The sequence below is a fragment of the Pseudorca crassidens genome, chromosome X (assembly GCF_039906515.1).
Source record: "Pseudorca crassidens isolate mPseCra1 chromosome X, mPseCra1.hap1, whole genome shotgun sequence".
NCBI classification, from domain to species: domain Eukaryota; kingdom Metazoa; phylum Chordata; class Mammalia; order Artiodactyla; family Delphinidae; genus Pseudorca; species Pseudorca crassidens.
The window spans coordinates 1,970,078-1,988,477 of record NC_090317.1 but is presented as its reverse complement, the minus strand read 5'-3'; the positions used below and the strand labels follow the sequence as shown (position 1 = coordinate 1,988,477).

At 57.4% G+C, this 18,400-nt stretch overlaps 3 protein-coding genes across 7 annotated transcripts; all 3 read right to left on the bottom strand.

Moving 5' to 3' along the window:
* Positions 1 to 2,621: 2,621 nt before the first annotated feature.
* LAGE3 (L antigen family member 3) lies at positions 2,622 to 5,212 on the bottom strand. The gene is made up of 3 exons (XM_067724122.1): positions 4,855 to 5,212; positions 4,373 to 4,501; positions 2,622 to 4,117 (listed from the first exon to the last, which is right to left on the bottom strand). The coding sequence occupies exons 1-3, from the start codon at positions 5,085 to 5,087 to the stop codon at positions 4,003 to 4,005; spliced, it is 477 nt and encodes a 158-aa protein (XP_067580223.1). The 5' UTR covers positions 5,088 to 5,212; the 3' UTR covers positions 2,622 to 4,002.
* A 5,400-nt stretch (positions 5,213 to 10,612) lies between these two features.
* UBL4A (ubiquitin like 4A) lies at positions 10,613 to 13,293 on the bottom strand. 2 transcript variants are annotated; one of them, XM_067722920.1, is made up of 5 exons: positions 13,126 to 13,293; positions 12,846 to 12,951; positions 12,416 to 12,630; positions 12,195 to 12,301; positions 10,613 to 10,777 (listed from the first exon to the last, which is right to left on the bottom strand). In XM_067722920.1, exons 1-5 carry the CDS (start codon positions 13,171 to 13,173, stop codon positions 10,666 to 10,668), a joined length of 588 nt encoding a protein of 195 aa, XP_067579021.1. In that variant the 5' UTR covers positions 13,174 to 13,293; the 3' UTR covers positions 10,613 to 10,665. The 2 variants fall into 2 exon arrangements, with proteins under 2 accessions (XP_067579021.1, XP_067579022.1); XM_067722921.1 differs by lacking the exon at positions 10,613 to 10,777 and having other exon boundaries at positions 12,116 to 12,301; positions 13,126 to 13,291.
* A 611-nt stretch (positions 13,294 to 13,904) lies between these two features.
* Positions 13,905 to 18,351, bottom strand: SLC10A3 (solute carrier family 10 member 3). Of its 4 annotated transcripts, XM_067722894.1 has the most exons (3): positions 16,057 to 16,523; positions 15,532 to 15,683; positions 13,905 to 15,382 (listed from the first exon to the last, which is right to left on the bottom strand). In XM_067722894.1, the coding sequence occupies exons 1-3, from the start codon at positions 16,170 to 16,172 to the stop codon at positions 14,136 to 14,138; spliced, it is 1,515 nt and encodes a 504-aa protein (XP_067578995.1). In that variant the 5' UTR covers positions 16,173 to 16,523; the 3' UTR covers positions 13,905 to 14,135. The 4 variants fall into 4 exon arrangements, with proteins under 4 accessions (XP_067578995.1, XP_067578992.1, XP_067578996.1 ...); XM_067722891.1 differs by lacking the exon at positions 16,057 to 16,523 and adding an exon at positions 17,636 to 18,351 and having other exon boundaries at positions 13,905 to 15,683; XM_067722895.1 differs by lacking the exon at positions 16,057 to 16,523 and adding an exon at positions 16,899 to 17,239 and having other exon boundaries at positions 13,905 to 15,683.
* Between the last annotated feature and the right edge of the window lie 49 nt (positions 18,352 to 18,400).

The following is an 18,400-nucleotide window of genomic DNA, read 5'->3' as shown; positions in this document are numbered from 1 at the left end:
GGTGGGAGTGGAGAATATTGGAGAGGAAACGGGCTGGATTACATCTGGCGTTTTTTTTTTTGGCTGCACTGGATCCTCGTTGTTGGGTCTTCGTTGCTGCGCGCAGTCTTTCTCTAGTTGCGGCGAGCGGAAGCTACTCTTCGTTGCAGTGCACAGGCTTTTCATTGCGGTGGCTTCTCTTGCAGAGCTTGGGCTCTAGGCGCGCAGACTTCAGTAGTTGTGGCGCGCGGGCTCAGTAGTTGTGGCACATGGGCTTAGCTGCTCCGTGGCATGTGGGATGTTCCCGGACCACGGATTGAACCCGTGTCCCCTGCATTGGCAGGTGGATTCTCAACCACTGCGCCACCAGGGAAGTCCCTCACATCTGGCTTTTCAGGCCACTGTAAGTTCTTTGGCTTTGTCCCTAAGAGTCCCTTTTGGAGATTCTTTTTAACAGAAGAGTGACGCAATCTGACTTATGTTTTAAAGCAACCTGGCAGCTTCACCAGTTCACCTGTCAGGCCAAGGCAGTAGGCTGATTCTGGGCTTTGCTGGGTGAGGGAGGGAGAATCAGACTGACGTCGGGCCCTAGAGCCTGGGGTACTGTAGCTCGGGAGCTGCCGGCAGAGAGGATCGTGGGGATCTGCAGAGGGTCCCCCTGGAGTATCACGGGGTGCTGATCGGCACAAGTGTGTGAGGAAGCCGCCCCGGGCCTGGGAAAGGGCTGCCAGGAAGGACTACAGGGAACTATGCTCAGGGCTCAAGCAGGCCCTGGATGAGCACCTGTCCCCACTGGCCAGGATGGAAACCTCGGAATTCAAGAGGTCTGAGGGAGGGCACTCAGAAGGGTCTTGCCTCAGTAGCGGGAAAACAATTAATTCTACAGTAGAAGCTGCTCTAGCGCCATGTAGCAAATCTTAGAAGCAAGATTCTAAAGAATCAAATTGTCTCCGAATAACCGCAGCACCTGAGAACAAAGTTCGAGTATGTTTACGGACACAAAAGTAGCCAGCACCCAAGGGAAAGCACACAAGGTCTGCTATCCAAGCAAAACCACTTGGCATGAAAAGCGTAAGTAAAGACCAGCCCATTAGAAGGGGATAGATAGAGCAATCAATAAAAGGCAACCAGATTGGAAAGGAAGAAGTAAAACTCCCATGATCGCAGGGTATTTTAGAGGGAGCTAACTCCCCCTGCCCAGACCCTGAGCCAGGTGCGCCAGCAGTTTTCTTCACTGATCTGAAACAAAGCCAGTGAACTACAAAATTCCTAGCCTAGTGCTTCTGGGTTGTTTGCTCTTCTCACACACGCTCAGTTTTTAATTTTTGCGGGACACTAACCTAATGGTGACATAGATGTGGGGAAACCAGAATTGTGGTGGGAGGGCACAGTTTCTGGAGTGAGTAGAATAGAACCATTTGGGGAGGAGGCAGAGGGACAGTGGCGTGAAAGTGCTCAATTCTCATCTCCCCATCGATAATTAAAGTCTTAAAAATGGTTTTTAAAAAGGGAAGAAAGAAAAAGACCCTTGCTGTAGCCACCAGAGCTGCTGCGTGCTGGCGGGGGAGACGCTCCATCATCACCGTCATCGCCACGCCCACCGCCACCATCCCCACCACCAGCATCTCCCTCCCTCCAGCCCACGCTGCCAGAGCTCTCTGGGTTCTGTGCCGGCAGACTCCGTTCACGCACATGCAGGAACAAGGACCGGATCTCCCCCGCACTGGCTTGAAAGAATCCCCTAAATGCAGCCAAAATATATGAAACACAGGCTGTGAAGAAACTGGGCCTCAGGTGAGGGAGGACCGTCAGGGATCTCTGGGAGCTGAGACCCCGAAGAGGTGAGCCGTGCAGCTTCCCCAGCTTGCTGTCTACACGGACTGTCCGGACCGAGTCCAGCCGCCTCCCCGGGTCTCGGGGGTGGATCGCAGAGCGCACGCAGCCGGAGTTGGCGGGTGGAGGACAGGAGAGGACACAGCGGCACAGGGAGAGAACCGTGCCCAAGGGCGGAGGGTCCATTGGAGCGCGCCGAGGACCACTGAGCAGCATCAGTGTGGAAGGGAACTCTGCGAGGCGGGGGACAGGGCCACCCAAAGGATGGAAGGTGAGTCTGCCCAGCGCTCGAGCAGGACAGGGACTGGTGGTCCCATTCTGGCGGTCCGCACCGGCCAGAATGCAAACCTCATAATTGGGGAGGCATCCTGAAGGGGGCTCAGAAGGCTCGCGCCTCAGTAGTGTGGGAAAAAAATGAATCCTATGGGACTTGCCTGGCGGTCCAGTGGTTAGAACTCCACACTTCCAATGCAGGAGGTGCGGGTTCGATCCCTGGTCGGGGAACTGAGATTCCACATGCCACGGGGCGCGGCCAAAAACTAAAAAAAAAAAAAAGTGAACCCTACACTGAAAGCTGCTCTGGTCCCACACAGCACATCTTCAAAGCAAGACTCAAAAGGATCTGTCCCCAGTAACGTAACAGCATCCCAGAACAGAGCTCAAAAAATATGTCTAGGAGTACAAAGATACCCAGCACCCAGGGAAAAAGGCCAAACGTCTGACACTGAAGAAGAAACTACCAGGGGTACAGAGTCAGCCAAATCCAATCCTTAACCAGGAGAAAAGTTCATCACTGAAAGGCACGCAGATTGGAAAGGAAGAAGCAAAACTGCCTTTATTCTGAGAAAACGTGATCAACGATGAAAATCCAACGGCATCTACCAAAGAGCTACTAGAATATAAGTGAGCTTAGAAAGGCTGCGGGATACACCACCTTTTACAGGAAGCTAACTCCTTCTAACTAAAGGCTTGAATGACTGTCCTAGCACTTTTTCTTCACTGATCTGAGACAAGGCCAGTAAGCCACAAAGCTCCTATTCGAGTGTTTCTCGGCTGTTTGCTCTTGTCATACAAACCCAGTTTTAAAAACAATTTTACCGAGGAGACCCAGTAGTGACAAGGATGTGAGAAACCAGCGTTCTGGTGGAAGGGCACACTTTCTGTACAATTTGGAGAGCAATTTCACACACTGCAGTGTGAGAGCTTCACATATTTAACCAATTTACCTCTTGTAGTCTATCTTAAGAAAACAATCACTCAGGCAAAGCTCTACATACCAGCATTCCACTGAATCATTACCTATATAATATGGCAAAAATTGAAAATGATTCAAACATTCAATAATGTATCTTTTATGTATCCATTCAATAATGCTTTTGAAGAATTTTTAGAAAAAGGTTCATGTTAGATGAAAAATATGAGGAAAAATGCTAAACTTGCAAAATATTATTACTGTTACACATTTACTACATAAATACCACTATAAAACTAAGAAAATATTCCAAAATGTTGACAGTAGTTAATACTGAATGACAGACAGGACCTATCCTCTTCCATTTCTTCAACTGTCTTCAGTTGCATTGTACTACTTGAATATCTGAATCACAGAACCTCCCCTCCAATTTAAGGACAGAGGCAAGAATATTTAAAGGTGCTGTAGTTGAAAATAAAGTCAGACATAGCATCGTAGCTCAGTTTTTCTTTTTTTTTTTTAAAGATGTTGGGGGTAGGAGTTTTATTAATTAATTTATTTTTGCTTTGTTGGGTCTTCGTTTCTGTGCCAGGGCTTTCTCTAGTTGTGGCAGGCGGGGGCCGCTCTTCATCGTGGTGCGCGGGCCTCTCTCGCGGCCTCTCTTGTTGTGGAGCACAGGCTCCAGACGTGCAGGCTCAGTAGTTGTGGCTCACGGGCCCAGTTGCTCCGCGGCATGTGGGATCTTCCCAGACCAGGGCTGGAACCCGTGTCCCCTGCATTAGCAGGCAGATTCTCAACCACTGCACCACCAGGGAAGCCCCATAGCTCAGTTTTATTTTCAGTAGTTAAGAAACATTTAAGCACCAAACAAAGTAAGTGAACCCTCAGCACGCAAGGGCCAGTAGTGGCAACTACTACAGAAATCACTGCCCTAGGAGGGATGCACTGTCTAGGAAGGGACACAAGTTTAGACCTTAATCCCCTTCTCTAGCCCTGGCTTAGCGTGCAACAGGGGGCCCAAAGCGCTGCATGGTCCGTATCACCAGAGAAAGCTGGTCAAGAAAGTTGACGATGGAAATTTGGAGGAGGTGGGAATCTTCAGCTCTCCAGTGGCTAAAAGTGATGGAAAAAGAAAATCAAGGTGATGGTAGCAACCCCTCCAGTCCCTCTCTGGCTCTGCCCCTCTATGACACCGAAGCCGCTGCCATCTCCATTGGAGTGCCTGCTGGGGCGGAGATGGGTCCAGTGCACCGTGTCACCTCCCTAGATCCAACCCTGGAGTATCTCCGAGTCTCCAATAGAGCGCCCTTGGGGGAGACTGGCCCGGCCACCTGCTGCCACTCCCAAGCAGCCCTTTCTAGAACTTACACCGCCAGGACGCTGCCGCTTACTGTGAGCTCCTTCCCAACAGCCCCATGGTGCAGTTCGGCATCTGGGGCCAGGGACCCACGGGCGATCTCCGCCTCCAAGGTGGACGGGAAAGGCACACTTAGGGCGCTGATGGAGATTCGGTTAAGGCAACATCCACACGGATCTGGTGCTTTGGGCCCTGTCTCAGGGCACCCTGACCAGCCTCACCCCTTTCAGAACTGCTTCCAGCCCCCCAGACCACGCCTGGCCCTAATCCACCCTAGCCGCCCCGCTGCCCCGTGCTCTCATTTCTTCGCCCCCAGGCGCCCCGGCTTTCCTTCTGCTCTTATTTCTCCCGCTCAAGACCACCCCGCAGCAGCCCCTGACTCCCCCTTCTCCCCTTCGCTCCCAGGCTGCCCCTGACTCGTGCGTCCCTCTGTCCCACCTCCCACCGCACGCAGCCTGCAGCCCATTTCCCACTCCGCCCTCGGGTAGGATACAATACGTGTGGCCGGCTTCCCGGCCTTCTGGCTGTGGACGCGGGGTGTCCGCCCGGCCCCGGAGAGTGCTGTGCCGGCGCGGCACACAGAGCTCCGTCGTTTGCAGCGGCAGCAGCACCCCCGCTGCGAGGGCCGCCCCGGTCCCCCCTGCCCCCGCTGCCCCCCTGGCTGTCCAGGCCTTCAGCGCCGCCCGCCATCCTGCCTGCGCCTGCGTCCGCCTCTGCCGCCTGCATGGCTGCAGCGCGCTCTGCCTCCGACTCTGTCTTCCGGCCGCTGGTCTCCCCATCCGCTCTCTCCGATGTCGGCTAAGAGACAACGGCTCCTTCCTGAAGCTCCGCCCCTCGCGCTGACTCCGCCCCGTGCGCCTGCGCAAACAGGCCCCGCTGAGGTCGAGGGGGTGCGTGGTGGCTTCCCGCGGAACCGGCCTGGCTGGGCGTCCTCCAAGACTCCCTTGGCCGCAGAGGAACTGAGGCTCCCTCCCAAAGCCCTGGCCCTTCGCAAACTGTGTGACGCGATTTTAACTTCCTTTTTCTGTTTTCCTGCAAGTTTTTGACAGTGACCTTATACGACTTTTTTTTTTTTTTTTTGCGGTACACGGGCCTCTCACTGTTGTGGCCTCTCCCGTTGCGGAGCACAGGCTCCGGACGCGCAGGCTCAGTGGCCATGGCTCACGGGCCCAACCGCTCCGCGGCATATGGGATCTTCCCGGACCGGGGCACGAACCCGCGTCCCCTGCATCGGCAGGTGGACTCTCAACCGCTGCGCCACCAGGGAAGCCCTTATACGACATTTTTAATCAAAAATAAGTTTTTAAACTGCCGTGAAATTTCCGATGGTGATAGTCCTGTTAGTTTTCTATTTTCCTACTTTGTAATCATAAGGAAGGGCAAAAAGCTGAACTGGATCACCGAAGCCTGTTGGATCTCCCCGAAAATAAATCTTAAATCACCCCACTTCTCTCCACACAGTAGAATCAGTTCTTAATTTTTGATATAAATCACATCATATCATGTCCTTGCTTAAAATCCTAAAACAGTTTCCCATTGCCTTTAGAATCAAAACCAAACTCCTTCCTGTGTGACCTGGCTCCCGGCTCCTCCACTCTCAGCCCCCACCTGCCTACTTCCTCACTCTGCAGCCTCTAGGGTCTTTCTTTTCTCTGCTCCTGACCAAGGGTGGCCTGCCCCCGTCCCCCTTTGCACTTACTCTTCCTCTTTGGAAGACTCTGTCCCCAGACTCCCGTGGCTGGTTCCTTCTTGTCGTTAAGATGTTAAGATCTTCGCTCCAGTGTCACCTCTGAGAGGCCTTCGGGATCACCAATCTAACATACTACCCCCAGGCACCCTTCATCACATTTGCCCATTTCAGTCTGTTGCCTTTCTAATAATCTGAAATTGTAACTTTGTTTTGTTCACTTCTGTTGATGTACTGTCTCTGGTACACTTTCACTGCAGTTTATGCAGTAGGTGCTTTGCTGCTTGTCGGATGAAACAGTGTATTAAGCAAGTACAAAACTCAGTGTCTTGGGCCTAGCAATGCCACATGTAGGAAGTTACTTCACAAATATGAAACAACATATTTATAAAATTACTCACTGTAATATAACTGGTAATAGAAAACTATTGGACACAACGCACATATCCATCAGCAGGGAACTGGTGAAATCAATTGTGGTTCATTCATACAATAGTCCTTTTTTTTGTTTGTTTCTTTTTTTCTAACTTAATTTTATTTATTTATTTTTAACATCTTTATTGGAGTATAATTGCTTTACAATGGTGTGTTAGTTTCTGCTTTATAACAGAGTGAATCAGTTATACATATACATATGTTCCCATATCTCTTCCCTCTTGTGTCTCCCTCCCTCCCACCCTCCCTATCCACCCCTCTAGGTGGTCACAAAGCACCGGGCTGACCTCCCTGTGCCATGCGGCTGCTTCCCACTAGGTATCTGTTTCACGTTTGGTAGTGTATATATGTCCACGCCACTCTCTCGCTTTGTCACAGCTTACCCTTCCCCCTCCCCATATCCTCAAGTCCGTTCTCTAGTAGGTCTGTGTCTTTATTCCCGTCTTACCCCTAGGTTCTTCATACAATAGTCCTAAGCAGCAGTAAAAAGAATGAAAATCTCTAATGAAAAATGAAATGATTTCCAGGATATATTGTTATATGAAAATGTGTAAAAAGCAGGGTGCAAATGACAACTGCACACACGCTCACAGACACACATGCTTATTGGGGAAAAAAATGTAAGGAGGATGGAAAACCCTGAAACTAGTGAAAATTATCACCTATAGGGGGTTGAGATGGGTATGAGATTTCTTGTAATATATCCTTTTGTATAGTTTTGACTTTGAACCATGCAAATATTTTATATGTTCAAAAATACATTTGAGGGACTTCTCTGGTGGTCCAGTGGTTAAGACTCTGCGCTCCCAATGCAGGGAGCCGGGGTTCGATCCCTGGTCAGGGAACGAAGATCCTGCACACTGCAGCTGAGACCCAGCACAGCCAAATAAATCAATAAATAATTAAAAAAATATATATATTTGAAAGAGTGAAAAAAAGCCAAAATTGAATATAAACAAAAGCAAATAAGCCTAACTGCATATCCAGTTGACAACAGAACCACACAGAGAAAATAAGTCAGGTACCTTCCAAATTCAGCCTTCTGACTGTGCTCCCTTCATGGGATATATTCTAAGGACAGAAAGACTCCGCTCTATTCCCAGTATGTATGTTGTTGGCAATGATAGTGTTGAGGTGATTGTGGAGCTAGAGTCTAAGGTAGACTGTATCTGGTAGAGGACATGAGTAAATATATCCGTACATGGATGTTGACAGGAACATCACTGTGGAATGAGGGAAAAGAACTGTACTGCCAGACTGGAATTGGGGACTGCAGTATGAACTCTTAAAAAATAGATTTCCTAGTTTTGTCCAGTGAAAGAGTCTAGAAGCAGTGAAACTCCAGTAGCAATGAACACACCCTGTACCCAGACCTTGGTTTCTCAATACCATTCTCCACTAAAAGGAACCAGAGGTCCTTGGAGAGGTGGAAGATTCTAGGTATGGGGCAGGAAAAAATACAAGATGAGCCTGGAGCACCTTGTGGTGCCAGAAAGTAAGGACATGCTTGAAAAGCAAAAGGATGAGGTATGTCAAAAGGACATGGGAGCCAACCAGAAAGAACCAAAGCTAGAATATCTGAGCATCCAAAAGGCTATTCAACCTTTTGGAGGAGGCACCAGGGAAGGCGGCATACATTGACGATTTATGCACATTACTCTATGCACGCTATAGTCCAAAAAAAACAATGCAGGGGCTTCCCTGGTGGCGCAGTGGTTAAGAATCTGCCTGCCAACGCAGGGGACACGGGTTTGAGCCCTGGTCCGGGAAGATCCCACAGGCCGCGGAGCAACTAAGCTTGTGAGCCACAGCTACTGGGGCCGCGCATTGCAACTACTGAAGCCCGCGCGCCTAGAGCCCGTGCTCCGCAACAAGAGAAGCCACCGCGGTGAGAAGGCCGCGCACCGCAGTGAAGAGCAGCCACCACTCGCCGCAACTGGAGAAAGCCCGCACGCAGCAACGAAGACCCAACGCAGCCAAAAAGAAATAAATCAATAAATTTATTTATTTAAAAAACAAAGAAACGATGCGTCCACCATGACAATTGTGAAAAGGGAAAGCTCTTTACAGAGAAATGCCAACTAAAAGTTGTAGAAAGAAGGAAAGCGTGAGAAAACCACCACTTTGCAGCCGCCAATGCAATTCATCCAGTTGGGGGTCATCCTTGGAAGGCAAAACCATGAGATAAAGCTTGCTGGGGGAGAGACAGTCACTGGGTCTCAAGGTGTCACCCAGATTACTTGTGCATTGGGGAGGGAAAATGCAACTTTACAAGGGAGTCGCAGCCCAGAGCTGTGGCCTGAAGCTCAGAGACAGGGCTGGGATGAGCCACAGACACGGGTGCAAAACTCAGAAATGGTGATGAAGGTGGGCAGGCTCCCCAGGGAGTGACATGGAGAAGGGGTCCGGGGACAGAGTCTCGGGGCCCCCCGACAGTAAGAGATGGGGGTGTGGGGGGAGAACCAGCAAAGGAGCCAGAGGAGTGAGCCACCAAGCGGAAGGAAAAGCAGAGAGGGCGGCAGCAGAGGTGGCCAGGGGCAGGTCCCCAGGAACTAGGGGAGACTGCTCTGGCTGGGCCTTGGAGGGGGACAGGGGCGACTGTCTCTCCTGCAGGCTTTTCAAGGCCCGGAGGGCTGAGGCCGCCACGGCTGTCGCGTCTGCTGCTGGCAGGGCCTGGCACGGCTGAACAGCGCCTGTCCCACCTGCTGGAGCTGGTGAGGCCCGGTCTCGTCCAGGCCTGTAGGGAAAGCCTGCAAGGCGCCAGCAAATTGTGGGCACGGCTGATCTGTCGCCTGGGTGCTTCCAACTCCATGAGCCCCACCCCCAAAGAAACGCTGCTTTCCTCTGAGTCTGCCCCTCCTCCTGTGTGCCCGTGGGAAATGGCATCACAGGCATCTCATCCCAGGTGCCACAGCCCATTTGTCTGCGAGGCCACTTCAGCTGGGCCCTTCACTCATCCTGCCGTCTCCTAGCGGCACTGTGGTCACCACAGGGCTGTGAGCTGCACCCCACGGCCCTGGGGATCAGCGACTGGCTCGAGGCCCCTCTGTGAGGAGTGGACAGCGGGTCTCGGGGCCACACAGTGGCCAGAGGCCAGGGGGTAACAGGTGGGTCAGCACCCATCTCCGGGGCGGACACTTGGCCCAAGGGGTACAGTGCCCACGATAGACATTCCGGCCCCTGTGGAAGGATCTCAGCATTTGGAGCCTGCGGTGTACATGGGGCCACCCCGAGAATCTAAGGGCAAAGGCGGGATGCAGCCTGCGGCCGTTCTGTCTTCACGTGCGGTCGCCCGTCTCCTCTCACGATGGCATGGGCCTTCCCACCCGGGCCTCCCATCTCTCATGCCGGCAGCATCTCCTCCCTCTCCATGTTCCCGCCCCGGCCCTGCCCCTGCACAGCTACACCCTGCTGCGCAGACAAGCTTCCGGAAGCAGGGGTCCGCGGTCACCGTCACGGCCCCTTCCCCACGGCGCCGCCGACGACCTTCTTGCTACCGAGGCGAGAGGAGGCTCTGCCATGCCCTCCCTGTGCTTCTCGGCACCACTAGACAACTCCCCCCCCCCCCACGTCTTCCTGGAGGGGCGTTCTTGGCCTCTGACACCGAGCTCTCCCTGCAGCCTCCACAGCGTCTCCAGTTGGTGAAGTCCCTCATGGCCCAGTCCTCTCCCCTCTTTTTATGCCACGCTCCCAGGGAAGCCGTCTCATCCGTCCTTACGGCATCTAGGACATCGTGTCCACAGGCCGCTCCCGAACGTCATGGAAGGCTGCACGGGGCTGTGGAATCAGACCGGGTCCAGATCCCAGTCGGTTCTGTCAGCGAGGCGCCTACCATACACCCTGAAGACGCCACTCCTGTCTCCCTGTCCAGCCTGATCTACCCGCCACCGACTTCCTGACACCCCCGTCCAACTGCCCAGCAGATGGCTTTGTCACCCCCAAGCCGGGAGGCACTGGCACAAGGGACTCAACAACCGCCTCTAGGGTCTGTCTGCAACATGCGTCTGCGTGTGTCACTCCCCTGCACTGCACCGGTCAGCCCTCCCCGAGGACCTGGCTTTCGCTGAGAATCCCCCTCTCCCGCCCAAGCCCCCCCCCCCCCCGCCAAAATGATGGAGGCACCACCCGGTTCTGACCAACGAAAGGACAGCGTTTATTTGCCGGGGGCATCTGAGAAAGAAGCTACGCTACAGGTCGGGAAGGTGCTCCTTGCTGGCTGTGATCGAGGGATTTGGTGGAAGCTGCAGGCAACCATCTTCTGATCCTGAGGCAGAGGCCTGGGATGAAGCAGACGCTGCAGAGTGCAGAGGGGAGGTAGGAAGAAACTGGGTATTTGGTGAAACTGTTTATCTGCTGCCAATACCCCTGGACTTCTCAGTTTCGTAAACCAATACATTTCTTTTATTGCTTAAACCAACTTCCTCTACGGTTAAATCAATTACTGGAAACCAAAAGCCGCCCAGCTAATACAGTTCCTTTCAGATCAAAGTCTCACATTCACCTCTAGTGCGACTGGAAGTGTCAGTATAAACCTTCCTGACGGAAGCGAAATGAGAGTGCAGGCAAGTCTGTCACACGGGCCCTGCTGCGGGGCGGGGCCAGGGCCTTCCATCTGTTCTTCAAAGCCTTTGCCCGTCAGGCCTCTGTCCGTCCTCCCAGCCCGGGGACCCGGCGCTTACCCCACGAGGCCCAGGCAGGAGGGCGGCCCAGGCGCCCTCCTCCAAGGAGCAGGTGCCTCGATGATCTCTAGGGCCCACCCGCCAGCGGCTTCTGCCCCTCCCTGGCCCCCAAGGTTCCTTGTCAGGCAGTGAGTGGTGTGCACAGTGAAAGTCCCTGTACACACGCGGCGGGGGAAGGGTCTACTTTCAGGCTGTGGGTGAGCGCAGGGTGTAGGGGCCTGGCTGAGTAACCTCGAGCCCATCACCTGTCATCTCTAAGGGTCGAGGACCGCCCGTGTCCAGGAGGAGACAAGCAGAGGGGGTGCCCAGAGAAAAGCTGTGACACTAAGGGCCAGGGCATCCCATCTCTGGGCCACGCTTGGCCATCACTCAGCTTTTGGCCTCACTTTGTATCTGGGACACAAGGGGGAGGATGGCTGCAGACTCCCGACCCCGGGGGAGTTGGGGGTAAAGGAAACTGACTGAGGTCTAAGGAGTGGCCCTCACTGTGCAGAGTCAATGGCTGGGGACCAACATGGCACAGGGACTTGCCCAAGGTAACACTCCAGAGCTGGGTGACGTCCCAGACCCCCCAACACGCTTTCCCTTCATCGAGTGCACACTGGTGGCAGCAGCTTGAGGGGGCCCAAGGCTGGCTGTCACTTGACCTGCCAATGTCAGACCTGCCAGAGGCGAGGTGACAGGACTGGGCAGCAGGGGCCAGCTGCTTCCCCTTTCAGGCCTGGAAAGGTATTGCTCGAGGGTTCATCCTCAGTAGGCTGAACACGGAATGCCAAAGCCCACCCCTCAGAACCCTCCTAAACAACCCTCTCACCCTGAGGCACTTCTAGAAGCTGGCTGGACTCAGATTGTGGCTCTCCCACTTCAGCACTAGCGCCAAACGTGGGAGCAAACCCAGGTCAAGAGCCGGATACGGGTACCCGCGTACCCGCCAGCTAGTATTACGAGCCGAATTGCAACATGAGAACACATTTAATGCTACATGCAGCTTGTGGCCTGGCCCGGCTCCTCCCCACACTCCGAGAATCCTACTTGGAGAACCCCTTCTCCATAGCTTCAGTCACTTCAGGGTGCAGGAAGCGGCCAGCCAAGCGTTCGATGTCATCCAGCGTCAGGCGGCTCAGGGACCTCTCATAATCCTGAGGAGAGAAGGCCAGGAGGATTCAGCGGCGCGGGTCGGGGGGACACTGGGATAGGGGCAGGGGCTGCGAGCGGCTGGGTGGGACGTGGAAGTCCCGGGCGACCCTGCTCACCCTCTGGAGTTGGTCCAGGACTCTGCTGGCATCTGCGGCGCTGAAGTGACGGGCCAGGACTTTGGAGATTAGAGGCCAGGTGGCCGGGGGTGGGGGCGGGGCCTCGGCCACTGTCCGCGCGCTGCTTTCTTCCAGTAACACCTTCTCCAGAGGTTTGACCACTAGGTTGAGCTTGGAATTGGGCCCAATGCTGTAATCGGAGAGTCTTTTCCCATCTGCCCGAGAGAGATTGATGGAGCTGTGGCCCGCGGTGGTGGGAAAGGCCTCGGGGAGGCCAGGCGGAGCGCCGCGGCATCCGGCTGAGGATGCAGCCTCCCCGGGGGTCAAGTGGCCAGAGCCCCCTCCACTCCACTGCTGCCCGGGATCGGCCCGGACGCCCCATCCCCTGACTTCCCGCGGGGCTCCCCGGGCGTCTCCTCTCCCCGGTTACCTGCCAGGGCCTTGCCCTTGAACAGCAGCCGCTGCTGGCGGACGGGGACGTTCAGCCTCTCGGAGACCAGATGTTTCAGCGTGGACACCAGCTCGTCCTCCGACACCTGGCCGGGCCGAGGGTGAGAGGCACGCGGTGAGGCCGCAGCCCCCGCGGAGGGCGGCTCTCCTGGCTTCCCCTGAGCGGCCAGCCCGCCCGGTTCGTCCCCGCCCTCGGCCCGGCCCTGCGCCCAGGGGCCAACCGCGTGAGCCGGCACGGCGGCGGGGACCGGCGGCGCTACCTGCAGGTTGCACTCGCGGCCCTGGAGCGCCTTCACTGTTAGATGCATGGCGGCCGCGGCGGCGTCCACTCCGGCCGGCGCGAAGCCCTACAGACCCCCGCCGCGCGCCGCCGCCCCGGGCGCGCGCCAGAACCAGCTGCCGGTGCCGGAAGTCGCGCGAGGGGCGCGCCTGGCGTCGCGGCCCCGCCCCCCGTGTCGCGTTCCCCAGCGCCCCCGCAACCCCCCCCCGCACCCCGGAGCACGGGGACCGGCCTGGACCCGGGCCCCGCGGCGACTGAGCCGGGAAGCCCGCGGGGATGAGAAGGGGCGGAGGAACTAGTCGGGCCCGGTCGGCGGAGTCGGGGAGCTGGGACTCTGGGGAGAAGGCGGGCCAGGGGTTCGCTCGCCCCCGCTCACTGCCCGAGGGCGGAACAGGTCGGCGCTGAGGCCGATTCCCTGCCTCTCAGGAGTCCGCTGATGACCCGGCCCTGCAGAGCTCGCCCCGCGGCCCTCCTGCTGCCTCCTTTCTAGTCGGCCTATGGAAAATCAGCTGAGCTTGGGAGCGGGCGGGGGAGCCAGTCCTCCGCTCTCATCTTCCCACCGCTCCTTCTGGAACAGAGAGACCCAACTCTCAGAGGGGATGCATGGGTAAGAAGGGCTGAGAGAGAAAGTCTGGGCAGAGGTCACCGTGTCACCCAAGCCAGCCCTCCCCCCTGGCCCACACTTACCCAGCCACACCCTCCCCCCCCCCCGCCGCCGCCCGCCGGCCTCAGAGGGCAAAGACTGGAAGGGACCCAAGCTTGCTTCTCTCTTTTATTGAAATATATTTTCTAGGCAGTGCCCACCTACTGAACTCAGCATGGCCTCTTTGGCACTGAAAGCTGGAGAATAAAAAACGAGTAAAAAAAATAAGCCTGGATTTTTCTGAGTGCATAGAGTGCATGAGAACTAAAGGCCTTTGGTACACAGAACTGTGGGGGCCGTGGGTGGAGGCTGGGGCTAGGGGTGGCGAAAGCTTGACCCGGGGGGCCTCAGGGAACTGCACACACACTGCTATAGATGAAGTGGCCAGTAACTAAGGCCAGCATCTCTGAGGTGCCACTCAGTGCCACAAGGAAGGGGGCCTGGGAGGCATAGTCAGCCTGAAGGCGGCGGAGGGACAGCTGCAGCATGGCCAAGGCCAGCAGGCTGTTCTGCACCCCGACCTCAATGCTGACAGTCCGACGCTGGGCCACTGGCAGCTTCAGGCACGTGGCCAGGCAGTAACCCACCAGGAGGCCGACCGGGGGCACTGTGAGGCCCACCAGCACAATGGGCAGCCTGACGCCCGCCAGGATGAAGACCCCCATGTGGCAGGCCAGGAAGAGGCCGCCCAGGAGCAGCACGAAGCTGAAGGGCTTGATGACCTGCAGCAGCAGCTGCGAGAACCTGGGGAGCTTCGACCTGATCAGCACGCCCGCTGCTATGGGGATGGCGATGAACAGCAGGGTCCCCAGGATCTTGGAAATGGGCACGTGGAGTGTTTCGTGGCTGCTGAGCAGGCGGCTGTAGATGGCCGAGGACAGCGGCAGGAAGCCGGTGGCAGCCACTGTTGAGATGAAGGTCATGGAGATGGCCAGGGTGACATCCCCCCCAAGGAGGAGGCTGAAGAGGTAGCTCCCCCCGCCGCCGGGCGACGAGCAAGTGATGATGAGGCCCAGAGCCAGGGCCTTGGGCAGCATGAAGACCTTAGCCATCAGAAAGGCATAGAAGGGCATAACCAGAAACTGGCCCAGGAGGCCCAGCAGCATGGGCTGGGGGCTCTGCAGGAGCCCCTTCAGAACTTCGAGCTCTACTTTGCACCCAAATGAACACTTGTTGACAAAGATAAGAGGCAGGAGCAGGTAGAGTACTGGGTTCTCTGAGAAGTGGGCCAAGTCAGTGCCAAGGGCGGCAGGGTCTTCAGCACGTGAGACCTTGATGCAGAAATCTCTCCGCTCCTCAACCAGCGTGGGCGGGGCCTCACAGGGGTCCAGGAGCTGGAGGTGGAGTGGCGCTAGCCCAGGCAGGCCCGAGTGGATGCTCACCACGAAGCCGCCCCCACCAGCCCAGGCTATGGCACTCACGTTCCTGATGGTCAGCAGCTCTGTGTCCAGGGAGGTGACCCTCAGCACGGGGCTGGGCCCCGTCCCGTTGCCCTGGCCCGGGTACTGGCTTGAGACCACAATGATGCCCTCGCTCTCCTCTGGGAACTCAAACTCCGTCACGGAGCCATCCCCAATGCTCAGGTAGCGGCGCCCTGTCAGGGGCACGGTACGGCCCACAGCCGCGCTGAGACTGGCGCTGGCTGTGCCCCGCGCCCCCCAGAGCAGGCTGAGAAGCAGCAGGCTGGCCCTGAGCATGCCTCGGGGGCCCGTGCAGACACTGCCACCCCCCAGGCCCAGCCACCTTCTAAACACCATGGCTCCTCCCAAAAGGTGAGGAGCCCGGGCCCCCTGCGGCTTAGGAGAGCAGCTCTGCGGGTGCCGTCGGGTTGTCCTGAGAAGGGTCCATGGGCAAGGCCTGGCCCTGTGCTGCCTTCCTTGATAGCAGAGCTCTTCCTGAGGAGAGAAGGGACACAGAGAGGTAGGTGGCTGGTGAAGGCGAGCAGCTGTGAGCCCAGGAGCGCAGGATCTGGAAGCCCACTGTTCGGAGACGTGGCAGCGCCCCTTGCCGCGAGCCTGGGGATGGAAACAGAAGGCCTAGTGCTGGCCCTTGAGTGCCATTCGGCTGCCCCCATCCCAGTCGCAACTGCATCAAGCTTCTCATCCCTCACCCAGAGGGGCCACCTACAGGTCGGAGTTCGCCTTCAGCCCGCTGATACGCGCTGATTTCCCTGGGTTTGCCCACCACAGTGACCATCTGGAGATGTCCCGATACCAGAGGATCTGGGAGAGCCATCCTCAGTCCTGTCACCCCTAGCCTGTGCCCCACCTGCTCTGAGACGCAGCTGCAGCAGTACCACCACTGGGACGAAATCTCTGAAGGACTGCCCAGGGATGCCAAGGAAGCCGGCCCGCTGAGAGCAGGTTAGGGCATTTGAGTGTCATCTGCCAGGCAGAGAGCAGCCGGCAAAGGGTGGGGCAGTGGGTGGCCACCAGGCCAAAGGCCCCAGGGGCTGATGTTCACCATTGGCGCATGAACGGCATTGCTGTGCATGGCCACCTGGCCTACCCTTCCTGCTGACAGGGGTGCGATGGGGGTTCTGGGAGGGCACAGGTCCCCTCTCCCCAGGGGAGCTGCTGGAAGGGGCAGCAGGAAGGGATCAGATTGGGCCACGTGTCCACCGGGGGTTCTCCTCCTTCTGTCAGAGCTCCCACTCCCCTGGCGGTCCCAGAATTTGAGCTCCTAGAGCCACTGTGCCAAAGTCCAGGGACTCCTCCCCTGCCCACACATGGCCCTAGCAGAGCCTGAACTACCAGTGACAGGAGGAGTGTTTCTAGGAGGGCAGGGCGCCTCAGGGGGAAAGGAGTACGTTTGTCTCCTTCCACTTCTCAGTTTGGGCAGCCAGCAGCCGATTGCCACATCACCTGCAGGAACTGGAGCAACCAGGATGAGGGCACAGTGATTTTTCATCATTACTGTTGACTGAGTCACATCCTACGCTGTCCCAGTCTCGGAAGAGGCCCCTGCTTCTCTAGATCCCATCAGGGTTGGGTCCTGCCCCCTCCCCCCCCTCACCGACGCCGGGGGAGCAGGGGAAGTAGGTGGTGAAGTTCCGCTGTGCCACCCTGGGATGCCATGGCCTCTCCTGGCTTGGGGTTTGCGTCACTTACCCTGGAGGCCCTGATCCAGCCTTGAGTCCCACCACTGAAGAGGGAGGCAGGAAAACCAGAGGGAGTCACAGGGAAAGGATGAAGGCGCCCGGCACTGAAGGCGCCGGGTGCTGTGAGCCAGCTCAGAGGCAGAGGAGGCGAAGGGCTATCCACCCCGTCCTTCCAGTACCGCTGGCGGCTTTGAGTCACTGCGTGAGGGGTCTGGCCCGGATCCCCACTATTTCTGCTTGAGGTACCATTAGAGTTTGGGCAGATGCGCCCCTAGGCAGGCGAGGGAACCCCGGGCCGGTGGCTTTTTCCACACGGGCCAAGCGTTCGGTGTCAGGGCAGTTGGCAGTGCTGACCCGGGTCTCCTCCCTACCTGGGAGTCCAGAAGTTGGCGGATGGGGCACAATCAGAGCTCGGGCAGGAATCGGGGAGGGGGGGGAGAAGGAGCGCGCCGCCGCCGGGTTCGCGCTGCAGCCCCGCAGCCTGCAGGCCGGCGACCCGCCCGGGCAGTCCCGGGGTCTCTCACGCCACTCCCGGTCCCCACGGCCGCGCCAGGCCTCACGAACGCGCGGTGGTGGCCCTTCCCCGGCCGGGGCCAGAAGCCGCCTTCCAACCGCCCTTCCCAGACCGAGGCTCTCACCTGCCTCCGCGGCCGGCAGGGCGGGTGGACGCCTGCGAGCTCGGCCCGCCGGGGCCCCGCCCCGAGCCGACGAGGCCCCGCCCCGCCCACCCCGCGGCGGCCTCCTCACCTCTGGCGGCCGGGGCGGGTCCCGACCGGATGTGGCGTGTCTGGGAGCGACGTGGTGGCGCGCGCGCGCCGGCTTGTCAGCCTTCCGGGTGGCGGTCGGTCGGCACCGGGTGCGGACTCGTGTGGCCACCGAGCCGCGGGTCCCAGCCTTGTGCGGTCGCCGCCGGGGCGACTCGCTCCGCGTAGGCACCCCAGTCATTCCCAAACACGCCGTGACCTCTGGGGGAACTGGGACACAGGCTTAGACGTTAGCTGAGCTCGGACGCCCGAGGGCTGCTGCTGGTGGCGGGAGACTGGGGTCAGGGTTTCGCCCACGGTCCTGCTCAGGGCGCCCAGTCCTGTAGCCCGAGAGCCGGGTCCGACCGACCCAGACTCCGGGGCCCGGGCTCGGCCTTGTTCCACCTTCCTTCAAACGTCGACCGAGCGCCTATTTCCACACTGTGTAATATCAGTGAACTTTTAAACCTCTCAAAACTATTTGGGGCCACCAGCAAGGTCCGGAGGCTTCACGGAAAAGGAACGCACACACATGGCATAAGGAAGGGCAAAAAGGTGGTGAGGACGTAGAATGTGGACGTGGGAAGACAGTAAGCAAGCAAGTGTAGAATGACGGGGGTTTCCATGTTCCCAGAGGCTGCTGGGCACCTGCGGTCAGGCAGCGGGACGAGGGCTGCCCACTGCTCTGGAAGACCTCTTGTCAGGGCTGTGATGGAGGCCAGTGGTGCCCAAACTTGCAGGTTCTTGCCCCCAGGAGGTTCATAAGACA